At 41.5% G+C, this 19,820-nt stretch overlaps 3 protein-coding genes across 4 annotated transcripts in view; 1 reads left to right on the top strand and 2 right to left on the bottom strand.

Annotated features, from left to right (window-relative positions):
- Nucleotides 1–717: 717 nt before the first annotated feature.
- Nucleotides 718–5,208, bottom strand: slc2a9l1 (solute carrier family 2 member 9, like 1; the record flags this gene model as incomplete). Its single annotated transcript, XM_083971254.1, has 12 exons — nt 718–903; nt 1,015–1,142; nt 1,256–1,331; nt 2,258–2,359; nt 2,527–2,637; nt 2,722–2,909; nt 3,429–3,577; nt 3,852–3,981; nt 4,082–4,206; nt 4,282–4,442; nt 4,656–4,751; nt 5,185–5,208. 12 exons carry the CDS (start codon nt 5,206–5,208, stop codon nt 718–720), a joined length of 1,476 nt encoding a protein of 491 aa, XP_083827380.1.
- Nucleotides 5,209–6,617: 1,409 nt separating this feature from the next.
- On the top strand, nt 6,618–10,580 carry psmd6 (proteasome 26S subunit, non-ATPase 6). The gene is made up of 8 exons (XM_083971305.1): nt 6,618–6,917; nt 7,668–7,873; nt 8,593–8,738; nt 8,835–9,054; nt 9,185–9,293; nt 9,472–9,640; nt 10,190–10,267; nt 10,360–10,580. The coding sequence occupies exons 1-8, from the start codon at nt 6,773–6,775 to the stop codon at nt 10,454–10,456; spliced, it is 1,170 nt and encodes a 389-aa protein (XP_083827431.1). The 5' UTR covers nt 6,618–6,772; the 3' UTR covers nt 10,457–10,580.
- Nucleotides 10,581–10,659: 79 nt separating this feature from the next.
- The window catches only part of atxn7 (ataxin 7), a 29,798-nt gene continuing 20,637 nt past the window's right edge, over nt 10,660–19,820 (bottom strand). Inside the window, exons 9-13 of one of the 2 annotated variants that reach the window (XM_083972447.1) lie at nt 19,272–19,537; nt 18,953–19,133; nt 18,716–18,837; nt 16,951–18,139; nt 10,660–13,798 (exon numbers count right to left, since the gene is read on the bottom strand). In XM_083972447.1, the coding sequence (XP_083828573.1) occupies nt 13,781–13,798; nt 16,951–18,139; nt 18,716–18,837; nt 18,953–19,133; nt 19,272–19,537 (1,776 nt within the window). In that variant the 3' untranslated portion in view covers nt 10,660–13,780. The remainder of the gene's footprint in view (nt 13,799–16,950; nt 18,140–18,715; nt 18,838–18,952; nt 19,134–19,271; nt 19,538–19,820) is intronic. The other variant, XM_083972448.1, reaches the window with a different exon arrangement.

Below are 19,820 nucleotides of genomic sequence, written 5' to 3'. Positions count from 1 at the left end.
GGGAGACAAAAGAAAAAGAATGTGTTTCATGACACTGTGGGACAGTTTGCTAAAGAAAGAACCAAAGAGATCAATGGATGATATATTACTGGAAATCTGGAGGAAGGAAACTAGCGACCACATGGTGACAACATTGTAGCTGAAGGTGCATTAAATTATTTATCATGAGGCCAATCTAGGTAACATACAGCACAGCTGTCAGCTGCATCGATCTGGAACTGTGTTTCCTTTTCAACTCAGTATTACTTAATTATTAAAAGCTGACATTAATCATAGAAAACTAAAGCTTTGTGTTACTCCATTAAAGTAATTTGTAAAAATTAAAAATCTTTTTTTCAAGACATATGTTACAGAACAAAGCATGTTGTTTATTCAAGTATCTAGCAAATAATTTATGCAAAACCTCAGGCAAGTTCCTGTTTTACTTTTGTAAAACTTTTTTTTATTGTTAATTCCTCTGTAGAATGGATTGGAACAAAGATACACTGAGAAAGTAGAAACAACAGACAGAAAGTAGTAAGAAGTGACACCCATTTATGGACATGACAAAGAATAAAACACAGTTTACAACTTTGACTCCAGTTGCTGTTTGTACCACTCTCCATATTAACCCATCGTGTTCATGCTTGATGCCATTATGTAAATTACTTTTAATTCTTTCACAAAGTCAAAATACTGTCCCTTATCCATTATTCCTCAGTTCATGTCTGGACTGCCTCATAGCCTGGTCTCCTCTCTCTTCTTCTCTACTAAGGATTTCCCACACAGAGTGATGGCTTTAAACTCCTCAGCGATATCCAGCAGGGTCTTCCCTTTAGTCTCAGGCAGGACGAAGAAGGTATAAAGACAACCCATCAGGCACACACAGGCGAACAGCAGAAAGCAGTATGCGCCGAGGGCATTCTGGAAAACAAAGAGCATACTGCATCAGTCACTGTGTCACTCTATCCTTTATCCTCTAAAGCAACATTTAGATTTTTTTCCTTACACCGTGCACAGGTTGGTTTTACTCACAATAAGAAATGGGAAGATTAGGCTTTGAGCAGCAAACACCACCCAGCGCTGGATTCCCACAAGGACAAATGATGCCATTCGATCAGACTGAATGAAGATCTCACCGTTGAGAGTCGATGCCACTCCCCCTGTGTGAACCAGAGCAAAGACTGAATTAATCTGCTTCGAAACATCTCTTCTCTAAACATTTTAGTGTGTAATGCACCAACTTTCCTCATTCAAAACTGTAAACCGCACATACCAGGTCCTCCACAGAAGCACATGATGAAAAGGACGATCAAACCGGTAGTAACGTAAGGAGCCCAGTAACTAGAATCCTGCATGGATGACAATTTTATATGTGAACATTAGTCCAGTTTACTACAGAGATAACATGTAGATCAGAGGGTATTTTGTGCCTATACAGTGTATGTGAATAGGTCTGTTGTATTTACAAAACCAAAACCACTTTCTCATTATATCCTTAGTGGTGTCATGTGCTGAGAAATGTGGGAAAAAAGCTTTTTTTTTTATCTCATCTTCACAGACATGTTTCTGCCCTCACACAGTGGAGGTCAAAGTCAATTCACTTTTATAGTAATTTCAGTTACTGTAGTAGTTGTCAGTAGTTTACTGATAGTAAAATAAGATAAATAATAATAATAGTAAAATAAATAAATAAACTGTCCACTGTGAACAGTCTTTATGGGGAAATATTTTCTATGTTAATGCTGTGGGCACATAAAAAACTTGCAGTCGTCTCCACTGTATCTGGGTAGAGGCGAAAAACTCAGAGATAAAAATCTGAAATCCACGCAAATGCCGCTAAAAATCCCTGCATTGATTGACAGAACTGGGACATGGAAATATATTATTATGTCTTTATTTAAACTCAGAAATCACAGAGGGTAAAGCAGTAGATTAAAATAACAATTTAAAACGCTTGATTAAACCAAATATAAATACAATTAATGAACAGTAATAAAACAGGTGTAATAGCGATTAAAAGGTTGGAGACTGAAAATAAAAAATGACCAATAGGCTCCAATGACATAATTAAGTGCTTTGTAGTTCCAGGAGGTTTGTACAACAATAACCAAAAGCAGGTCATCCAAGCTCACTATGATTTATTCCTAAAGAAATTAGCCAGTGTCTTGTCTAATTTCACGCATTCGAAACTAATCAGTTTTGACCTGACTCTTTAGGATGCAGTGAACATCAATCTTCACACATCTTCAGCAGAATTCAAAGGTTACAGGTTTACCTTCAGGTTCAGTATGACAGTGATCATCACCCAACTCAAAGACATGACACCATAGGGCCCCCAGAACAACGGCCTCCTCCCAATCTGATCAATCAACAGACCCTGGGAGAGAAAAGGGGATAAAATACAAATTAAATTGAAAAATCCTCCAGTATCTGCTTCAATGAAACAAATAATAACAAACAATATGAACAACAATGAGACACTATATGCTTGGGTACTGGGTTCACAGTCAACATGCTCAGGCACATACAGAAGGAGTTACGCACACAGGAGACTGCTGTGATTATTTCAGCTACCCCAAGGCCAAGAGTGATATAGCGGATCTGGTCTCTCGGTATGCCTGCCTTCAGGAAGATGTCAAAAGAAAAGGTACTGATCTGGGAGGGAGAGCACTGATTAGATTTCATAGGGTTTCATAACGCATTCTCTCCCATTTGCTGTAAAATCAGCTGCATGCTCACTGTACTCATGCCCGACAGCTGGTTGAAGGCATAGATGAAGGACATGGAGATGAGCTGCCATCGAACGGTTTTGTCCCGCAGCAGCTGCAGAGGGGTTTTTGGTGGAGCTGCATCAATGGCTGCCTGCTCAATCAACATCTCATCCATCTCCTGTTTGTAGTCACCTTGGCCCCACAGACTCTGTAGAGCTGCAGTTAGAAAAAGATCACAGACACAGATAGAAAACTAAAAATGTGCTTCACTGTGTGTGACACTGTGAAATTTACAAATATTATATAGACTTTTTCTTCTTTCTTGTTATGCCCACATGAGGATCACAAGACATCTGCTGCTGAACAATATCTAAATAATGGTGTCTCAGTGGCACTGGTCCAAAATGATTATGTAAGTGAATAATAATGAATGAATGACAGCTCAGTCAGTCCTAGAGGAAAATATCCGCATCACTCAGTCAGTGTTTTTTCATCTTGTAAAGGCAATGCAGAATCTTATTTAATGTCAAAGACAGCTATTTTTCCTTTTAAGCTTACCTCCCCCTGAGTGTATAATGTTTTCAAACACTTCTGAGCTCATTGGTTTACAAATGCAATTTCTGCAGACAATACTTGAAATACATTGGTGACATTAGTACAGTTTTCCAGAATTATAAGTGTTAGATAGATATCTACCGTGGGAGGCCATTGGTGAATATGAGGAAATATACCAACCTTTTTTGCATGCCTTATCATCACCCTTCTCTATGAATAAGTATCGGGGAGCCTCAGGAAAAAAAGGCAACATGATGATATTGACCACAGAGAAAAATGTGGGGACACAGAGAACGATGTTCCACAGCTCCTCACGCCCAAGGATCTCACTAAAAAAACAAAAAAAGCCAAATTGAGTGTTGCGGTACAGCTCAGTTTAATTGCATATTTATGATTTATATTTATTTATATATGAAGTGACCAAGAACGGTGCATAAAAGACTATATCAGCAGAACCCCATCAATCAACCTCCTCATGAGGATGGCAGTTTGCACATGATTTCAATTCAATATAATGGAGCTGAATAGTTTTTAAAGTCTCTATCAAAAAAAGTGATCAGAATCACTGATATATTTTGTTCTCAACACTCTTCCAATCTGTACCTTAACCCACAAAACTGCCCAAACAGTTTGCCGAGTGACCCAAAGGTGACTGAGCTCATAGTCACTATGCCCCTTATCTTTCGCGGTGAAACCTCTGTCAGGTACATCAAATGAATGTTTGATCCCACACCTGCAGGAGATAAAAGACAATTTTGATACATTAAGTACAAATCTTGATGAATCAATTTATTATGCTTGTCACAGAACATGACACAGTCCTGTTGACTTACCTACAGAGAAGCCATACAAAACCCTTGCCACAATGATCATCTCATAAGAATTTGCCACTTTACTTGTCACCATGATCCCTGCTGCAACGATGGCAATAAAGCTGTTGCAGATCATCGCCCTTTTTCTATTAAAGGAAGATACATCCCTTCAAGGACAGTCAAACTATAGGACTACATGTTGTATCAAGTTTCTTACTCACCTTCCCAGCCTTCCTGAGATCGTTTTGACACTAATGGCCCCAAAGAGTCCACCAACAGCATACATTGAAACAACGAGAGACCAGATCATCGTCACTGTATGCGCAGGTGGAGGCTCTTGATATCTGCTATACCAGCTGCTGTTAATAAAGCGCTGTATAAACTGTGGAGGAAGTTTTGAAGAGGCAACAAATTGTGGAGTTAACTCAGTGAGATATGATGATAGTGATGCTCACATCACAGTTTAACAGCTAACTGTACTTTCCCAGCCTCTATCTAATTTTAATGTTTTTTTGTTATGTTTTTAGAAAAAGAGAGGTGAAATAACTAACAGCAGGATAAAAAGAAACATTTTCCATGATGTACTGTATCTCACCGGTGAAGGAGAACCTGAAGCAGTGATGTGGTAGCCAGCTTGAAAGCTTCCTCCAATTCCCAAAGCAACAATGAGAAACAGAGCATTTCCACGGGTCTCCAGAGCAAACCAAAGAACCGGATTGGGAGATAGCAGGGATTATAAAATATTTTTAAATAGTGTTCTGGATAACCACAAAAAAATTACAACATTTATCAAGTGTTTTTGATGGGGGGAAATCTGTAACATAGGTTGCAAAAAAAAAACAAAAAAAAAACATATGATAACTGTAAGACTGTCCAGTTCTAAATGTGTTGAGTGTTGTATTATTTTTCTATTGAATGAGTGTACAAGTTTACAAAATGAACAGAGCGCAATGACTCAGCTCAAACTGTGGAGAAGATTTGTCATCAAAAATAACACAAAAACTGCTGCTCCTGCTGTTATTATTCTATGACATATTTTTCTTCAATTTTCCATGTTAATAAATAAGTTTGTTTGAGCAAAAAACATATTGTTTGGTTTGCTCAGGAAAAATAGAAATGCCTACCAGCTGTTGTAACAAAGTTTCCATTTTGTCTTTAGTGGTGCCGACCTCACTGTACTGTCCAGACTGCATGGACTTTGTTAAGGATTTCATGTTGGTTATCATTAACTTTTTTGACTTCCTGACAAGGGGCAGAGCGACCGAGAATCACTGTGTCATCCTCAAAGTGACTTCGCCTGTGAGAGTCGTTAATTTGCTCTGTGGGCTGATGAAACTCCCTGTTAGTAATACTGGACAGTCAGTTTTATCCAATCCTTAATTTCATGGTGAAATAGGATGTAAACTCAATCAAAAAAATCAGTGACTTTACATAACCTGTGACTTGACTTGCCCAAGAAAAAATGACTTGAGACTTTAGGACTTCAGAATTTCAATGTGTGACTTGGTCGGTCCCATCTCTGCTATTTACACGTTGCCAAATGGGGTACTACGAACTATGCAGGGTGTCAAAACTTTTACATAGAATGCCTTTATGGGAAATTCATCTTCACACTCTTTCACTGAACAACATACAACACTGAGCCACAAGAATACATAACCAAAAACAGAAACATCACCAACACTGAGCAACATGTAAAACCAAAAACGCCACCAGACACTAGCTACAACATACGTACACACACCAGACAACCAAACACTTGTGACACACTCAGGAGGACTGGGTCCTTTTCCTTTTCTGTCATTTTGAAAATGTAAAATATGAAAATAAAATATTTAAAATATGAAGGGAATTTGTTATCTGTAATTTCATGTCTTTTGGAGATCATTTCATCTTCCATCCCCTTAACTGTTCACATTAACAGATTTATGTTGTTGGCTTTTCACGACTTTATTAGATAGAACAGTTGAGAGAGACAGAGAGAGAGAGAGAGAGAGAGAGGGAATGACATGCAGGAAAGGGTCGCCCGCAGCGAGGACTGTAGCTAGCCTCTATAAGATAAGATAAGATTGCACTTTATTGTCAGATTACTCTGAAATTTGTCTTGCGTCCCATGACGTCCGAAGTTTCAACACACAAAATAACAGAAACGTAACATTTAAACAAAACACAAACTACATCCTAATTCTAGTCACAACATAAATACAACATTACAAAGTGTCTTTGGTGCAACACCCAGTGCTCAGTCTGTACCTATATACAGTCTATATGAACCCTGCAGCCTACTTAGAGCCCAAACTCTGATTTAACAATAAATAAATGTATATAAATGGGCGCCTGCTTAACTCTCGACATATTAACAAAGATTTTGACCAGATGTCCCCAAGCTTTTTTGAATACCACTCATGGATCTATTATAAGATAATCAATACATCCATGATGCCACTATACTTGGAGGTGCAGTTCACAGTCACGTCCAGCAGGGGGCAGTACACAAGAAGCTGGTTAGTAAACGTCAGGCTGCTCTCCGCTCTTGTCTCCCCTCAGTGACAGACGCTCCGACGGAAGCAACACAGTGCAGTGTTTTCCGTAGTCATCGTAGACTAGCTGGTTGTAGCAGTAGCAGCGAGCGGTGGGAAACGGTCTAGGCTAACACAAAGAAAAAAATATCAGTTTGTACGTTTGGTTGTAAATTTTGACCAACAAAACAAAATGCCGCTGGAAAACCTGGAGGAGGAGGGTCTGCCCAAGAACCCCGACCTGAGGATAGCACAGCTGAAGTTTCTGCTGACGATGGACGGCCACCGACAGGATGCTAAAGTGAAGACCGAGCTCATGGACGCTATCAAAGCTAACAGTGAGTTAGCATCTTACTGCACTATTTTAACCCGGCTTGATTTTAGAGCCTGCTCTTTATATACGTGGTGTTGCAGATTCATGCACACACATTTTGTACCGGATGCATTTTTTTCTCCAGTTTCATGCTCTAAAAAGGTTTTTTTCTCAGCTAGCTCAAATAATCATCGAGGAGAAAAAAAAAGAGTTAGCTTCGTTAGCTAACGTTACAACCAAACGCTACAACCAAACGCTACAAACCCAAAACCAGTTTAAAGTAGGGTTGCTGTTGTGGCTGTCAAATTTCCAGTAACATTAGCCAAATGCACCTTGCTTTGGTTTATCATGGAAAGACAAACAAATGGCTTGCATTGTTTTTGTAATTGAATCAAATTAAAATCTTACAAACATGAATTACATAACGTTATACAAGAAAACATCAACAACATAATTTTAATCAGATCTGGGGCCACTTCATTTACTATTAAGCACAGATTTGTCTGAACCTGGGGACGTTTAACGTTACTTCACTTAATATTGCAGAAAATGTTTCCACTTCTTTCTTTTTTCCCCCTATAACGTTACAATGAACAAAAATGGACTAAATTGATCCCCAACCAAGAAGTGGAATAATTTGGAGGGTCGGGGGTTGACATGTTTGTTCAATGCATGTCATTGAATTTATTTGTTATGAAAGACAATACAAAGAATTTTGGTTTAAAAAAAAATCTCACAATTATGATTTCAAACTTGTTTTTTTCTCTCTCTCCAGATATGGCCCCATATTACGAGGGTCTGTGTAAGGACCTGAAGTGGCAGCTGGACGGTGACCTGCTGAGTAAGATGAAGAAGGCCAACGAGGAGGAGCTGAAGCGTCTGGACGAAGTGCTGGAGGATGCTGAGAAGAGCCTGGGAGAGAGCGAGATACGAGATGCCATGATGGCCAGAGCTGAATATCTGATCAGAATTGGAGACAAGGTATGGGTTTTTTTTCCCCAAATCAGTCAACAGCTATGAGTACATGAAAATGAAAAATGAACACAATTGCACAGTCTTAAACTATCAGTGCTTGTGTATTAGTTCAGGGCACTCTTTAAGATTTAAAAAAATAATCAGTCAACACCATACTGGTATTAATAACTAGATTTGTAATCGGCTGTGTGCATGTAGTGTGTGTGCAAGTAGTAAGAAAACAAGAAGTCATCCGATTCAAGCATTCCTGCACATCTGCTTTTTGTATCATGCAGTTAGTTTTACTCAAGTCACCGTCATTAGATTGCTGTCAGTGGTGAAAGGGCATGTCATTCAGCTCTAATATTTAATTCAAAGCCACTTTCCTTTTTTAATCTGCAATGGCTTGATTCAGTGACACACCAGCATTATCTACGGAAAGCTGCAAATTCCAAATGTTAATTGTTGAATATGCCCTTTACAGAGTGCAAATTTGTTAAGTTTTAGGCAGAGCTCATGTGAATGTGACCTCTATCTTTCAAGGGAACTCAAAGTCATTAATGCTTTTCATATTCAGTCGTCACCTAGAGCCAGAATCTAGAGTAAAACAAAATATATTTACACATGATGTCAGCTTTATATTGTTTTTAAGCAGGTTCTCTGTAATGGCAGAAAGGTTGCATGTTACATCCTTAGCTAGATGCAGATTTTTTGACATTGTCTGCTTTTGTCATGTGCATCCACAGGAGAGCGCCCTCACCGCCTTCAGGAAGACCTACGACAAGACAGTGGCTCTGGGTCACAGACTAGACATCGTCTTCTACTTGCTGAGGATCGGCCTCTTCTACATGGACAGTGACCTCATCACACGCAACTCGGAGAAAGCCAAGAGGTAAAGACGCTGCAGTGTGTTTTGTTTTGAAACAACTACACAAGTAGATAGTTCAGTAGTGCTCATCTTTCCATGCATTATTTTTCCCCTCTGCAGCCTTATTGAGGAGGGGGGAGACTGGGACAGGAGGAATCGCCTGAAGGTCTACCAGGGCCTGTACTGTGTGGCCATCAGGGACTTCAAGCAAGCTGCTGAGCTCTTCCTCGACACAGTGTCCACCTTCACCTCCTACGAGCTCATGGACTACAAGACCTTCGTTACCTACACTGTCTACGTCTGCATGATCGCCCTCAAAAGGCCTGACCTCCGTGAAAAGGTAAGGGAGGGGATGACTGTATGTACTTAAAAGATGAAATCAATGGAAACTACACATTCAGCATTTTTAGAAATATGTGTAAATTAGCTGATTTGCTGCTATTAAATGTCTAAAATATGTTTCTCTGTAGGTGATAAAGGGAGCAGAGATCTTGGAGGTGCTGCACAGTCTGCCATCTGTTCGCCAGTATCTTTTTTCACTCTACGAGTGCCGTTACTCCGTCTTCTTCCAGTCTTTAGGTGAGGAAAACCTCTTTTTTACAGTGAAAAAACTGCTGTGTTTTTTTTTTTTTTGTTTCTTTCATCCTTGCTTGTAGATAAAAAAAAAAAAAAAAAAAAGCCAGCATGTCTGTATTTTAACAGAATAACAGCATGACACATGACAGTTTTAATGGATGTGAAACTTTTTTTACCACAGCCACGGTGGAGCAGGAGATGAAGAAGGACTGGCTTTTTGCGCCACACTACCGCTACTATGTGAGGGAGATGAGGATCCAGGCCTACAGCCAGCTGCTAGAGTCCTACCGTTCCCTCACCCTGGGCTACATGGCAGAGGCCTTTGGTGTCAGCACAGAGTTCATTGACCAGTGAGTGCCAGCACACCACATCTAAGTGTCACATTTTCTAAATTAATCTCGTACACAAATCAAGCCTCAGTGTCACGAGAATGAGTCAGTAGTCCTCTCCAGCGTCCTCAGTACTTTACAAAAGCTTACATTGAATAGTTGTATTAAATAAAGTAAATTGTAAGATGAATGATCCAAAAGCATTTATATGTAGAAATTGGCATCAGGTTGGAAATTGAGACCTAAACATTCTGGTCAAACACTGTGGGGTAGGTCCAGTGATGGGTTAAACTTCCGAGGCTCAATAAATAGGAATCATTGATCATTTTTACCACGTGTTCAAATTTAAGCTTCCCACAAATATGAAGGGTATATTATTGAATATACTAGCTTCACATTTACAGACATGAGTGTTATCTCATCCAAACACACAGCATGTGAATAAGTGTATTCCCTTAACATTGAACTATTCCTTTACATCATCTGTCTACATTTTTTGTCATGTGTTCAAGGTAAGGTTTAAAGGAAACTTCCTGTCGATGCTAACTTTTTTTCTCCTCCTCCTCTCAGGGAACTGTCCCGATTCATAGCTGCTGGCCGTCTCCACTGTAAAATTGATAAAGTGAATGAGATCGTGGAAACCAATAGGTAATATTACCATCTCCAAACCTTAATTAATCCAACATGAAGCTCAATCACCAGTTGCAGAACACTGAATCTTTTCCTCGTCTTCTTTCCAGACCTGATAGCAAAAACTGGCAGTACCAAGAAACCATCAAGAAGGGCGACCTGCTTCTCAACAGAGTCCAGAAGTTGTCAAGAGTTATCAACATGTAAAAACAGTGGCCATTTTTTTTGTCATTACAGTGAGGGGGAATTGATCTTGATATATCCACACCTGTAGTTTGTCTGACAAAGTGACTTCTTATATTGTGTATATAATAAAATTTGTTTAACTGTTGACATGTTTCTTGTTGCAGTTCATTTTAGGAAAGAGGCAGACACATGATTTCATATAAATAGCAGTATAAATTATTTTATTTACAGAAACTTGTTACAAAACAAATATACTATACAATCTTTTTTCTTTAAATATTAATTCTAACCTATGTTTTGTTCATGAATTACATAGCAGCCAATACATAAGTCCAGCTGAAAATGATTCTGATAATGTATACAAAAAAAATCTATACACACTTTTACATAGTATGAATGGTGGATTTATTTTTTCCTCCCAGACACGAGCTGTATTATCTCTCACTTTCACATTCCAAGTCAATGGTGCTGATTTAAAAAAAACATCTTTGCAAAATGTTTCCACGTAAAGGAAACAATAGTCAAGATGTCAGTGGAGTTTGAGGGTAAACAAAACACTTGATTGAAGGTTCTTGCGTACAAATCCCAGTAAACCAGAGGCGGGCTAAAGCCGCGCGCTAAGGCTAACCGAAAATCTCAGCGTGTTGTCTGGAAAACTTGGATAAACCCAAAAATAAAAAAGGAAAACAAATGCACAATACTAAAGTGTTTCATACTGGGCAGCTGACAAGCTCAGGTTTTACCACATTTAGGGTTCATAGGCAGATTTAAAAGCAAACTCCTAAACACTTCGAAACATTCAAGTAAGGTAAAACAACCCAAAAATACTGTCCTCAAACAGTCATGGTGAAACAAATTCAGGCACTTTCTTAATTTGATATTTCTTTTAAAAGCTGCAAACTATTTCTTTAAAAGCTGTGATTCAAATTATTTGTTTGGCAACAATGATGCAAGCAGCTGGACTGTCTGAAGAGTTCCTCCTTCTAACAATGACAGCCTTTATATAACAACATAAGTGTTCCAATCATGAAATGTGTTTTAAGGTCTTACAAAGTGTCTGAAGAGTACATGGAAAGTAGTTTAGACAACGGGCACAGCTTCAAGCCTGCAGGACATTTCAAAATCACAGGCTAACTGGGTCACATCATAAATTTGTTTGTTGTTGTGTTGATTCATAGGCAACGTAAAATGTCTTGTAAAAGCACGTGTGATTGTGTGAATAAAGGTATTCTGTCATACAGACACATGCTACAGTGGCAACACTTCACCGTTGTTCCTTAAAGGATCTCAGTACAACGATTCATGAGATGCTTCAGCTTCTACATATAGGTGTATTGCATTATATAGACTTGGCAGTGAACCACTTCAAATAGTCAGGTTCTCTGACTTTTCATCTTTTTTTCTTTTTTTTTACTAAATAAATAATGACTTCTTTTTTTTTTTTAAATTGTACCAAAAAATTCAGCGTGTACGAAAAATGCCTGTGCAAAAATACATATTTCACTATGTACAATTTGTTAACAAAATATGTATTCTCAAATAGGGATACTTCAATACTTGTTTGATACATCGGCTACAAGAAAAAAAGCTAAATTAAGAATCTTTTTCTTAAAAATCGTCTCTACTTTTCCACGCTATCTGACATCAGTGGATGTTCCATAAATCAACAGGTGTTGCCGAAAGTTTAAATATGTCCCGTGAAGCCATCTTCATGAATCCCGCACCATAAAACCCACTCGAGACCACGCAAAATAAGCAAAACATCCGAGAACGAATTAAATGGCCGAGTATTGCCTGACTTAAGACTCCGCTTTGACAAAAAAGGAATAGAGTAAATCTCCTCTCAGCTCACACCAACGTAGTGTTAACAGCGAGGCGTTGAAATTAACATCCAGAGCTTGGGTAGTGGTTACACAGACGGGACAATCATACCCACAGAAGACAGGTGACGTGCATAAAGCTTGCTCCAGTTAAGTCGTACCATACCTGATTTCCTTGTGAAGGAAAAATAAAACGTTACAATTCACATCTGTCCACAAGCTGCTGTGGATTTCGGACAGCTGTATGGGTAAAAAGAAGGTAAGGTGTGGCAATATAACAACATGGTTTGCACAGATTTTCTTCATATCCACCCAGGCAACGCACCATCACCGCTTCATGAGCAAGACAACCCACCTTTTAGTTAAGAAATAAAAAATTTAAAAAAGGAAAAAGTTGGCAGTTGGCAAAGCTGATAGCAGCTTTTGGCTAGCTTTGTGGACAAGTAAGCAATGCCGATGGAGAAAGCAGGTTTTTAGTGCTGTTCACAGTTGGGGGTAGGTCTACTGTGGCTATCGTTTTTGCACAATGAAAAGATTCTGGAAATGAACAGGTGTCCTCAATACCAAGCTATCGCTGTGACAAAAGATTCAATTCGAACGGGGCACATCAGGCGTCCTTTTCACATTTGAAAGCACAACTGTCTTCATCACGTCTACAAAGACTGTAGTTCAGTGTAAAAAGCTCATAAGAAATCATAAAAAGGTAACACTTGCATAATTATTCTGGGTAATAAAAGAATTGACCAGATCGTCCTTACGGGCTCGTCTCAGGCTACGAGTGCGCAACCCGAGGTTACTCAACGTGTCGCCAGAGAGACTCAGACTAATGTAAAAGTGAAACAACAAGGTGATTGTGTGTTGTTTAAGGTGTTGCAAGTAACAGTTTGCTGCTCCTCCTGCTCTCCTTCCAAGGCTTCTGAGATCAGGCGCTGGGGGTGTATTTAAGTTGGAAATTCCAGTAGTCCAGCAGAATCTGACATGAGAAAAATACTCTTATACACACACACGCACACATTCACACACTCATACGGAAGAGATCGGCTTGTTGTCTCCCCAAGTGCTCAGCGTCATGACGACTTGTTGCCGCAGCCCTTAACCTGAACCCAATGAGCTTCGAACCCCAGCTCGTGGCTGCTGCTATTGTTTCTCCTACTTGAACCAGACAGGAAGACCTCACAGAATACTGGGACAACACTTGCGGGGTGGGGGGGGGTCCCTTGGCTCGCTCGTTTTGACTCTTTGTCTTGCCCGTACAGTACCACCGCACCCCCTGCCCCACTCCCACGTCCACACTCACACACGCACACACACATGCACACGCACACATGGCTTTGGGAGAATTAGTAAGGACCACATTGACTTCACTGGGCAGTCCAGATCATCTCCACCCTGAGGATTGCGGGAAGCTGAGAGTAATGTGGGTTTGACTTTAAAAGGCCTCGTGCAGCCCAGAGCAGTATGCGGACTGCCCCGGACTATTCCCCGTCCGCCTGCCGGTTCCATACACTGAAGCCGAACACCGCTGTCAGGGACGAGCCTTTGGCTGAGGAAGATGAGGGGAAAAAAATACACTTTGTTAAAACGGTTTCAATCAATAAAAGTAACACATTCTAGGCAAACACAAAAGATCACAACAGTCCCATTCATCACTTTTCCCTTCATTCAAGTGGAAAGACCTCGGCCTGAGCACAAACTGTAACTCTACTAGTGTAAAACTTCCCAGTTTTCATCAGTGTCTCTAATGAATTGAATGGAAAAGTTGAATCCAAGTAAAAAGCTGTTCTTCCATGACAGTTCCACCTCTTGTATCTTCTTGTTGCTACGCTATACTGCCAAAATAATTAGTGCAAATGTTTCACTGATGTTACCATGGCTGCAAACATGAAAATCTGCAATTTTAGTCATGGAAACAATATAAATTGAATCAATTGTGACACTGACAGCCACCACTCCTTTTGGGAGCTTTTCCCCTTCCCATGATTTCCTTGACAAGCACCTGTTTAGTAAGAAGTACGTCTTTCATAGTGTGGTGAATGTGCAGGTCACAACTTGTCCACCAGAGCGTTGTGGAGTTGTTGGATTGTGTATTTAATTACAGAGAATGTCATCGTAATCCATCCAATATTTGTTGAGAAATCTCAGGTTGAAGCAACATAGGGTGCAGACAAACTGACATAACCCTCCTTAACGTCATGCGCATCATATTTAAATGGATACTTCACCCAAAATCAATAATTCACCAATTTTCTACTCACCGTCATACCAAGGAAGGGTTTGGAGAACTTTTGGAGTTATCAAAACGCTTTTGGAGTTCCGGGGGGGGTCCGGCTGGCAACGGATTTTCATATAATGGTGGCGGATAGTGCTCACTTTTGAATCGTTCAAAACACACACAAGATTTGCTGCGAGACGTTCTTCAGTGTTTACATCATACATCCAATGGTTTACAACAGGGGTATTCAATTAAAATGAATTGAGGTCCAGTTACTAAACTTTCATCCAAGTGAAAGGTCCGAACCTTATAAAGTCCAAATGGTGTCTTATAGCCTACCCCTATGTCAAATAAATAAAATCAACGAAGTGCATTTTCATATTGTCAATTTTCAACACAGGAAACATTTAACATAGTGCACTTGTATAGTAAACAACTAGCATTTGTTTTCCTTTTTCTTTTTTTTTTTACCATGAACAAAAGTAGCCCCCAGGCAAATTAATTTAAGGCCTGTATTTCAATTAAAGAGAACACGACAGAATAAATAAGGGGGTTTCCCTGTTTGTTTTTTTGGTGCTTTTTTTGAGGCCAAGGTGTCAAAAGCATCTTGATAGCTGCACTGTCATTGCATTGTCCCCCTCCATTAAATATGGAAGGAGGCTGAAAATCACAGGATATGTCTGTTCTGTTCTGGTGATACAAGTCAGTAGTCCTGGGTGTTTCTCTTCTATAACACACATTCTACACATCTGAAGCGACGTCTTTCTGCATACGGTCCTCCTTATCCCTCCAAATGGGGCAGAGCTCCGCGTGAAAAAGTTTACAGACCGAGGGAGAACCGGGGGTGGGGGGGTGGGAGAAGCAGGAAACAAGCATGTCGCACCGAATACGCACCGCTACGGCGTCGCTTTCGGTTGTGAGCGCACATGACAGTAATGGGTTTGTGCGCGCAACAAGAGACCCATCTAAACGGCCCCCACGCACACACACACATGCTTAAACCAAGGCGGCTCGCCTTTGACTTCAGCATCAACTTTTTTTTATTTTGGAGCAAGACATGCTGTCATCACTCCGTCTCCTCTCTCTTTCCCTCTCGGACGCACTGGCTGCGCAGAGTAAACGGATCGAACCATCACTTGGTCCGGGTCCGGACCGAGGTCCGCCATTTGGTGATGCCTGGTTTACAACAATGAACGAACATCTCGCAGCAAATCTCGAGAACAGAGCCACTGGGAGCCACTGGGAGCTACTGCTACAACAAGGCTAAAAACAGAGATCAAATTTTTTCCAACAATTTTTTCATGTGGCGGCTTCAGATCACTTGGGTCAGTACAGACAAGCAGTATGGAGGTATTTGGATGTTTCATAGTGTGTGTTTTTGACGATTCAAAAGTGAGAACTATCTGCCGCCATTATATGAAAATCCGTTGCCAGCCAGACCCCCCCCCCTGGAACTCCAAAAGCGTTTTGATAACTCTGAAAGTTCTCCAAACCCTTCCTTGGCCAGACGGTGAGTAGAAAATTAGTGAAGTATCGATTTTGGGTGAAGTATCCCTTTAATTCTCATGGAGAGATATTAAAACTAGGGCCGGGACTCGATTAAAAAAATTAATCGAATTAATTAGAGGCTTTGTAATTAATTAATCGCAATTAATCGCATTTTAATCGCATATAAATATTTGACCTGAGAACAGTGAGAAGCATTTTTTTCCACATGGATTTTAGTATACCATTGAATGACTGAATACATAAGCTTAAGCATTCAAGGTGGTACTTAACCAAGACCAACAGACTAGGGATGCAAATTATCGATTAATTCATTAATCGATATTTGATACATACAGATTAAATGGTCTTTCCTTCCAATACACTATGATGATTACTGTAGTATTTAACTAGGCTACTTAAATCACAGTAGCATAAACTGATTTGTTGAACTCAGCCTGATGTAAACATTAATAAAAGTCAGTAACCAATCACACAGGCAGCTCCATGTTGTCCCTGTGTGATGTTCAGGGACAGGTCAGGACAGTCTGAAGACAGACAGCTCTGAGGGTGAAGTCCTATCATAATGAGATGAGCTGCACCTGTGACAGTGACAGGTCATAGATATAGCGCTGCAGCTGAGCAATTAGCGCGATATAGCGCATTTAGCGTGCGCCCGTGTCTGTGTATCTATGTGCAGGCAGAGATCAGAGATGGTGTTTTAAATAACCATGCTAGCGTTTCACCAGCTCTCATCTCTGCCAGTCAGCCTCTCAAACTGCCGCCTCTCTCGCGTGCGGGCGCACCGCACGTAGACACACGTGAGAAAAAAAAAAAAAAAAAAAAAATTTGAAATTTTTTTTTTTTTTTTTTTTTTTAAATTTTTTAAAATGCGTTAATTTTTTTTAACGCGTTAATTGTTGTGGAATTAATTAAGCGTAATTAACGCGATAAAGTCCCGGCCCTAATTAAAACACATCCTGGTAACAAAAGCTCACCTGATGTAAATGGGAGTTGTTGGGCAGCCCTGGTGTCCCTGGAATGCTCCGCCCATGCTTCCCATGGATGTTGTTAATGGCAGGTGACTTGGCCACTTTGGGTCTACCTGGTCCGGGTCCCCCTACCCCCCCTCCTCCTCCTCCTCCTCCTCCTCCCAGCCCTCCGCCTCCACCTCCACTATTAATGCTGCTGGAGACAGGAGAGCTTTTGCGCTTCTTGCCCTCCAGACGCCCGTCTGAAGAGTGGTGGCTGAAGCTGGTGTGGTGGTCGGACGAGGACGAGGACTGGTGGTGCACGAAGGGCCCCAGGGAAAGGGTGGAGTCACTGCTGTTCATCACCACGCTCATACGCTTGATGGATTCTGCAGGGCTGCCCGAGGGAGGACCTCGCGCCGGCGGCCCCGAAGAGCCGCCTGCTGAACCTCCAGAGGACTCGGCCTTGAGGCTAAGTGAGTTGGTCCTCACGGTGGGGCCACAGTTAAGCCCCACACTGTGGACTCCGCTGTGGGAGGAGGATAGTGACGATGAGGATGCAGACCCTAATGAGCTGTGGTGGTAGGTGCTCCCTGAGCTGCTGACATTTGCACAGTTCTTCTTGAAAGAGGAGGAGGAGGAGGAGGAAGAGTAGTTGGCATTAGAAGAGGAGGATTCAGAGGAGCCGTGGGATGAAGAGAGGAGAGAGCTGTTCTTCCTCTTCTTCCCCGAGCTGAAGCTAGTGCTGCTACTGTTACTGTTGGCTCCGCTGCTGCCCCCACCAGTGGAGTTGGGAATGACAGGTGTGGAGGAGCCAGAGGAGATCTCCTTGGGCCTGAAGGACGATGACGACTTGGTAGTGCTGCTGCTGGAGGAGCGGGACTTGAGCGCCCGGCCTGAGGCTAGGGAAGGAGCTGAAGAAGAGGAGGATGAGGACGAGTGGGCTGAAGGCATCTGCGGCAACGAAGACACTTGACGGGCCTGCGTGGTGCCGTAGGCCGGGTGCTCAGCCCCGCCCTGTTGGGAGCTGCGGGCATTTAAGGTGGTCCCATAGGAGAGCACTGATTTGCCCTCGTAGGATTGGCTATAAGGAGTCTGGGGCAAGGTGGCTGGGGGGCCCAGGAAGCCTGAGGAGGGAGTGCTACCATGGGAATTTGTGCTTGTCCTATGGGTAGGTGCAACGGAGGAGGAGTTCTCCAAGGCCAAGGGGATTTTCCTGCAACAAGCACATTATCATTCATTAGCTCCGACTTTTAAGGAAGAATTAATGACTTGTTAAAAGAGGCAAGACAACCAATTATCTCTTTGCTCTGTGTAAACATGTCACTCTATTTAATAGATGTTTTTAGCATCTCACTTCTGCTTCTACTTCTTGCAGTATTAACATGAAGAATCTGAGCTGGACTCCCTACACTCAGACTGGCCCAGGAACAATCGGCTGATCTGTTGAACATGCAGAGATCAGCAAACAACCTATGTCACATCCTCTCTTCTCTCTTTTTTTCCCCTCTTGCTTTCTTTCTTTCTTTACTTACTTAACTGGAGGTAACTATCTGCTTAGGTTTTTTTTTTTTATATAGTTTACAAGTACACACGGTTATCTAAAACTGATCTGGTTACATTAAACTGTTGATATAATGATGTATGGGTCTCCGGATGGGTGGGGTGGGTGTTGGGTTATACAGAAAAATGAAAATGTACCTTACAAATGTTTTTGGATGTATTGTTTACTGCAACTGTGAATCAATAAAAATATATTTTTTAAAGAATCTGAGCTTGGCGACAGACTTACTTCCACATCTGAGAGTTGACATGCTTGTCCATCATTGTTGTTAGGGCACATCTCACTCTGTCCCATCGTCGGTCAAAGGAGTAACAGCCTCTCCCAAACAGTCGACTTCCAAAGGTACAGTACTGGGCACAGGAAGGGGTACAGATTAGGAAATAAAAATCACCAGCCCTTCAGAATTTAACAAAAAGAAACATTGTCTACTGCTTATCAAGGGATCAGTGATGGTGGGGTACTTACAGCTGCCGGTCGAGGGTGATAACCTGAATAGTGACAGTCCAGTTTGTCAGCGTTGTCCTCCCGCTCCTCGTTCTCTCCCTCATCGCTGGAGGGTCGAGAAAACCCGTCGGGGGTCGTTTGGGGATGGTGTGGTGACTCGTGGACTACTGCAGGGTCGCCGGGGGTACCACCTCCGTGACTGCTGTTTAGTTTGAAGGACAGATTGATAGTGTGGCTGTTCATATTCACCTTTATTATTAAAAAAAGCTCTTTGAGAAAGCCACTGGCACATAAACTCAGACTCAAGCCATTAAGTGCCGTAACTGATCGCAGGACTCACCGTGGAAGAAATTTGGGTTTGAGTGGCAAAGGCTTAGTGGCTTCTAGGGCGGGGCCATTGCCATGAGCCACCTGGTGGGGGTCATGGGCAGCAGCGATGTGGGAGGAGGGGTGTGGGTCCCTGAGAGGGGGGGGTTGCTGGGAATGGGGTGGGTGGAGGTCTCTCTCCCTGTCCCGCTCCCTTGTTCTGTTCTTGTGCTCTGCCAGCAGTGTGTCAAAGCGCTTCCTCCGCCCTGGCACCGCCCTCCGCTGGCTTAAGGAATGTGTCTGGTGGTGTGACATTGGAACAGTCAAAGGTCACAAGGGTTGTTTGGTTAAAGGGAATGATGAGTTTAGACTTAACATGGCTTTTGTTTTTTTATACAGATTGGTACATGGCAGAAAGATCTCTCGCAGGTAACTTTGTTGTAAATAACCACAACCATCCTTTAAAAACTACATAAGAATAAGTCTGATACCTCCACCATTGTCCAAATATGTAATAATACATCAGCATCCAACTCACACAGCAACATATTCCTTCATTACATTCTCTATCTTTATAGGGCTA

The sequence above is a fragment of the Trachurus trachurus genome, assembly GCF_905171665.1.
Source record: "Trachurus trachurus genome assembly, chromosome: 5".
Taxonomy (NCBI): domain Eukaryota; kingdom Metazoa; phylum Chordata; class Actinopteri; order Carangiformes; family Carangidae; genus Trachurus; species Trachurus trachurus.
The sequence above is the reverse complement of the archived record's forward strand: the minus strand, read 5'-3'. Positions and strand labels throughout refer to the sequence as shown.

What these genes read in the sequence shown, in the direction of transcription:
- psmd6 (XM_083971305.1), top strand. Translation starts at nt 6,773, where the DNA reads ATGCCGCTGGAAAACCTGGAGGAGGAGGGTCTGCCCAAGAACCCCGAC. An exon ending in AGCACAGAGTTCATTGACCA is followed by an intron (nt 9,641 to 10,189) that starts GTGAGTGCCAGC and finishes TCCTCCTCTCAG; the next exon opens with GGAACTGTCCCGATTCATAG. An exon ending in GAGATCGTGGAAACCAATAG is followed by an intron (nt 10,268 to 10,359) that starts GTAATATTACCA and finishes TCTTCTTTCCAG; the next exon opens with ACCTGATAGCAAAAACTGGC.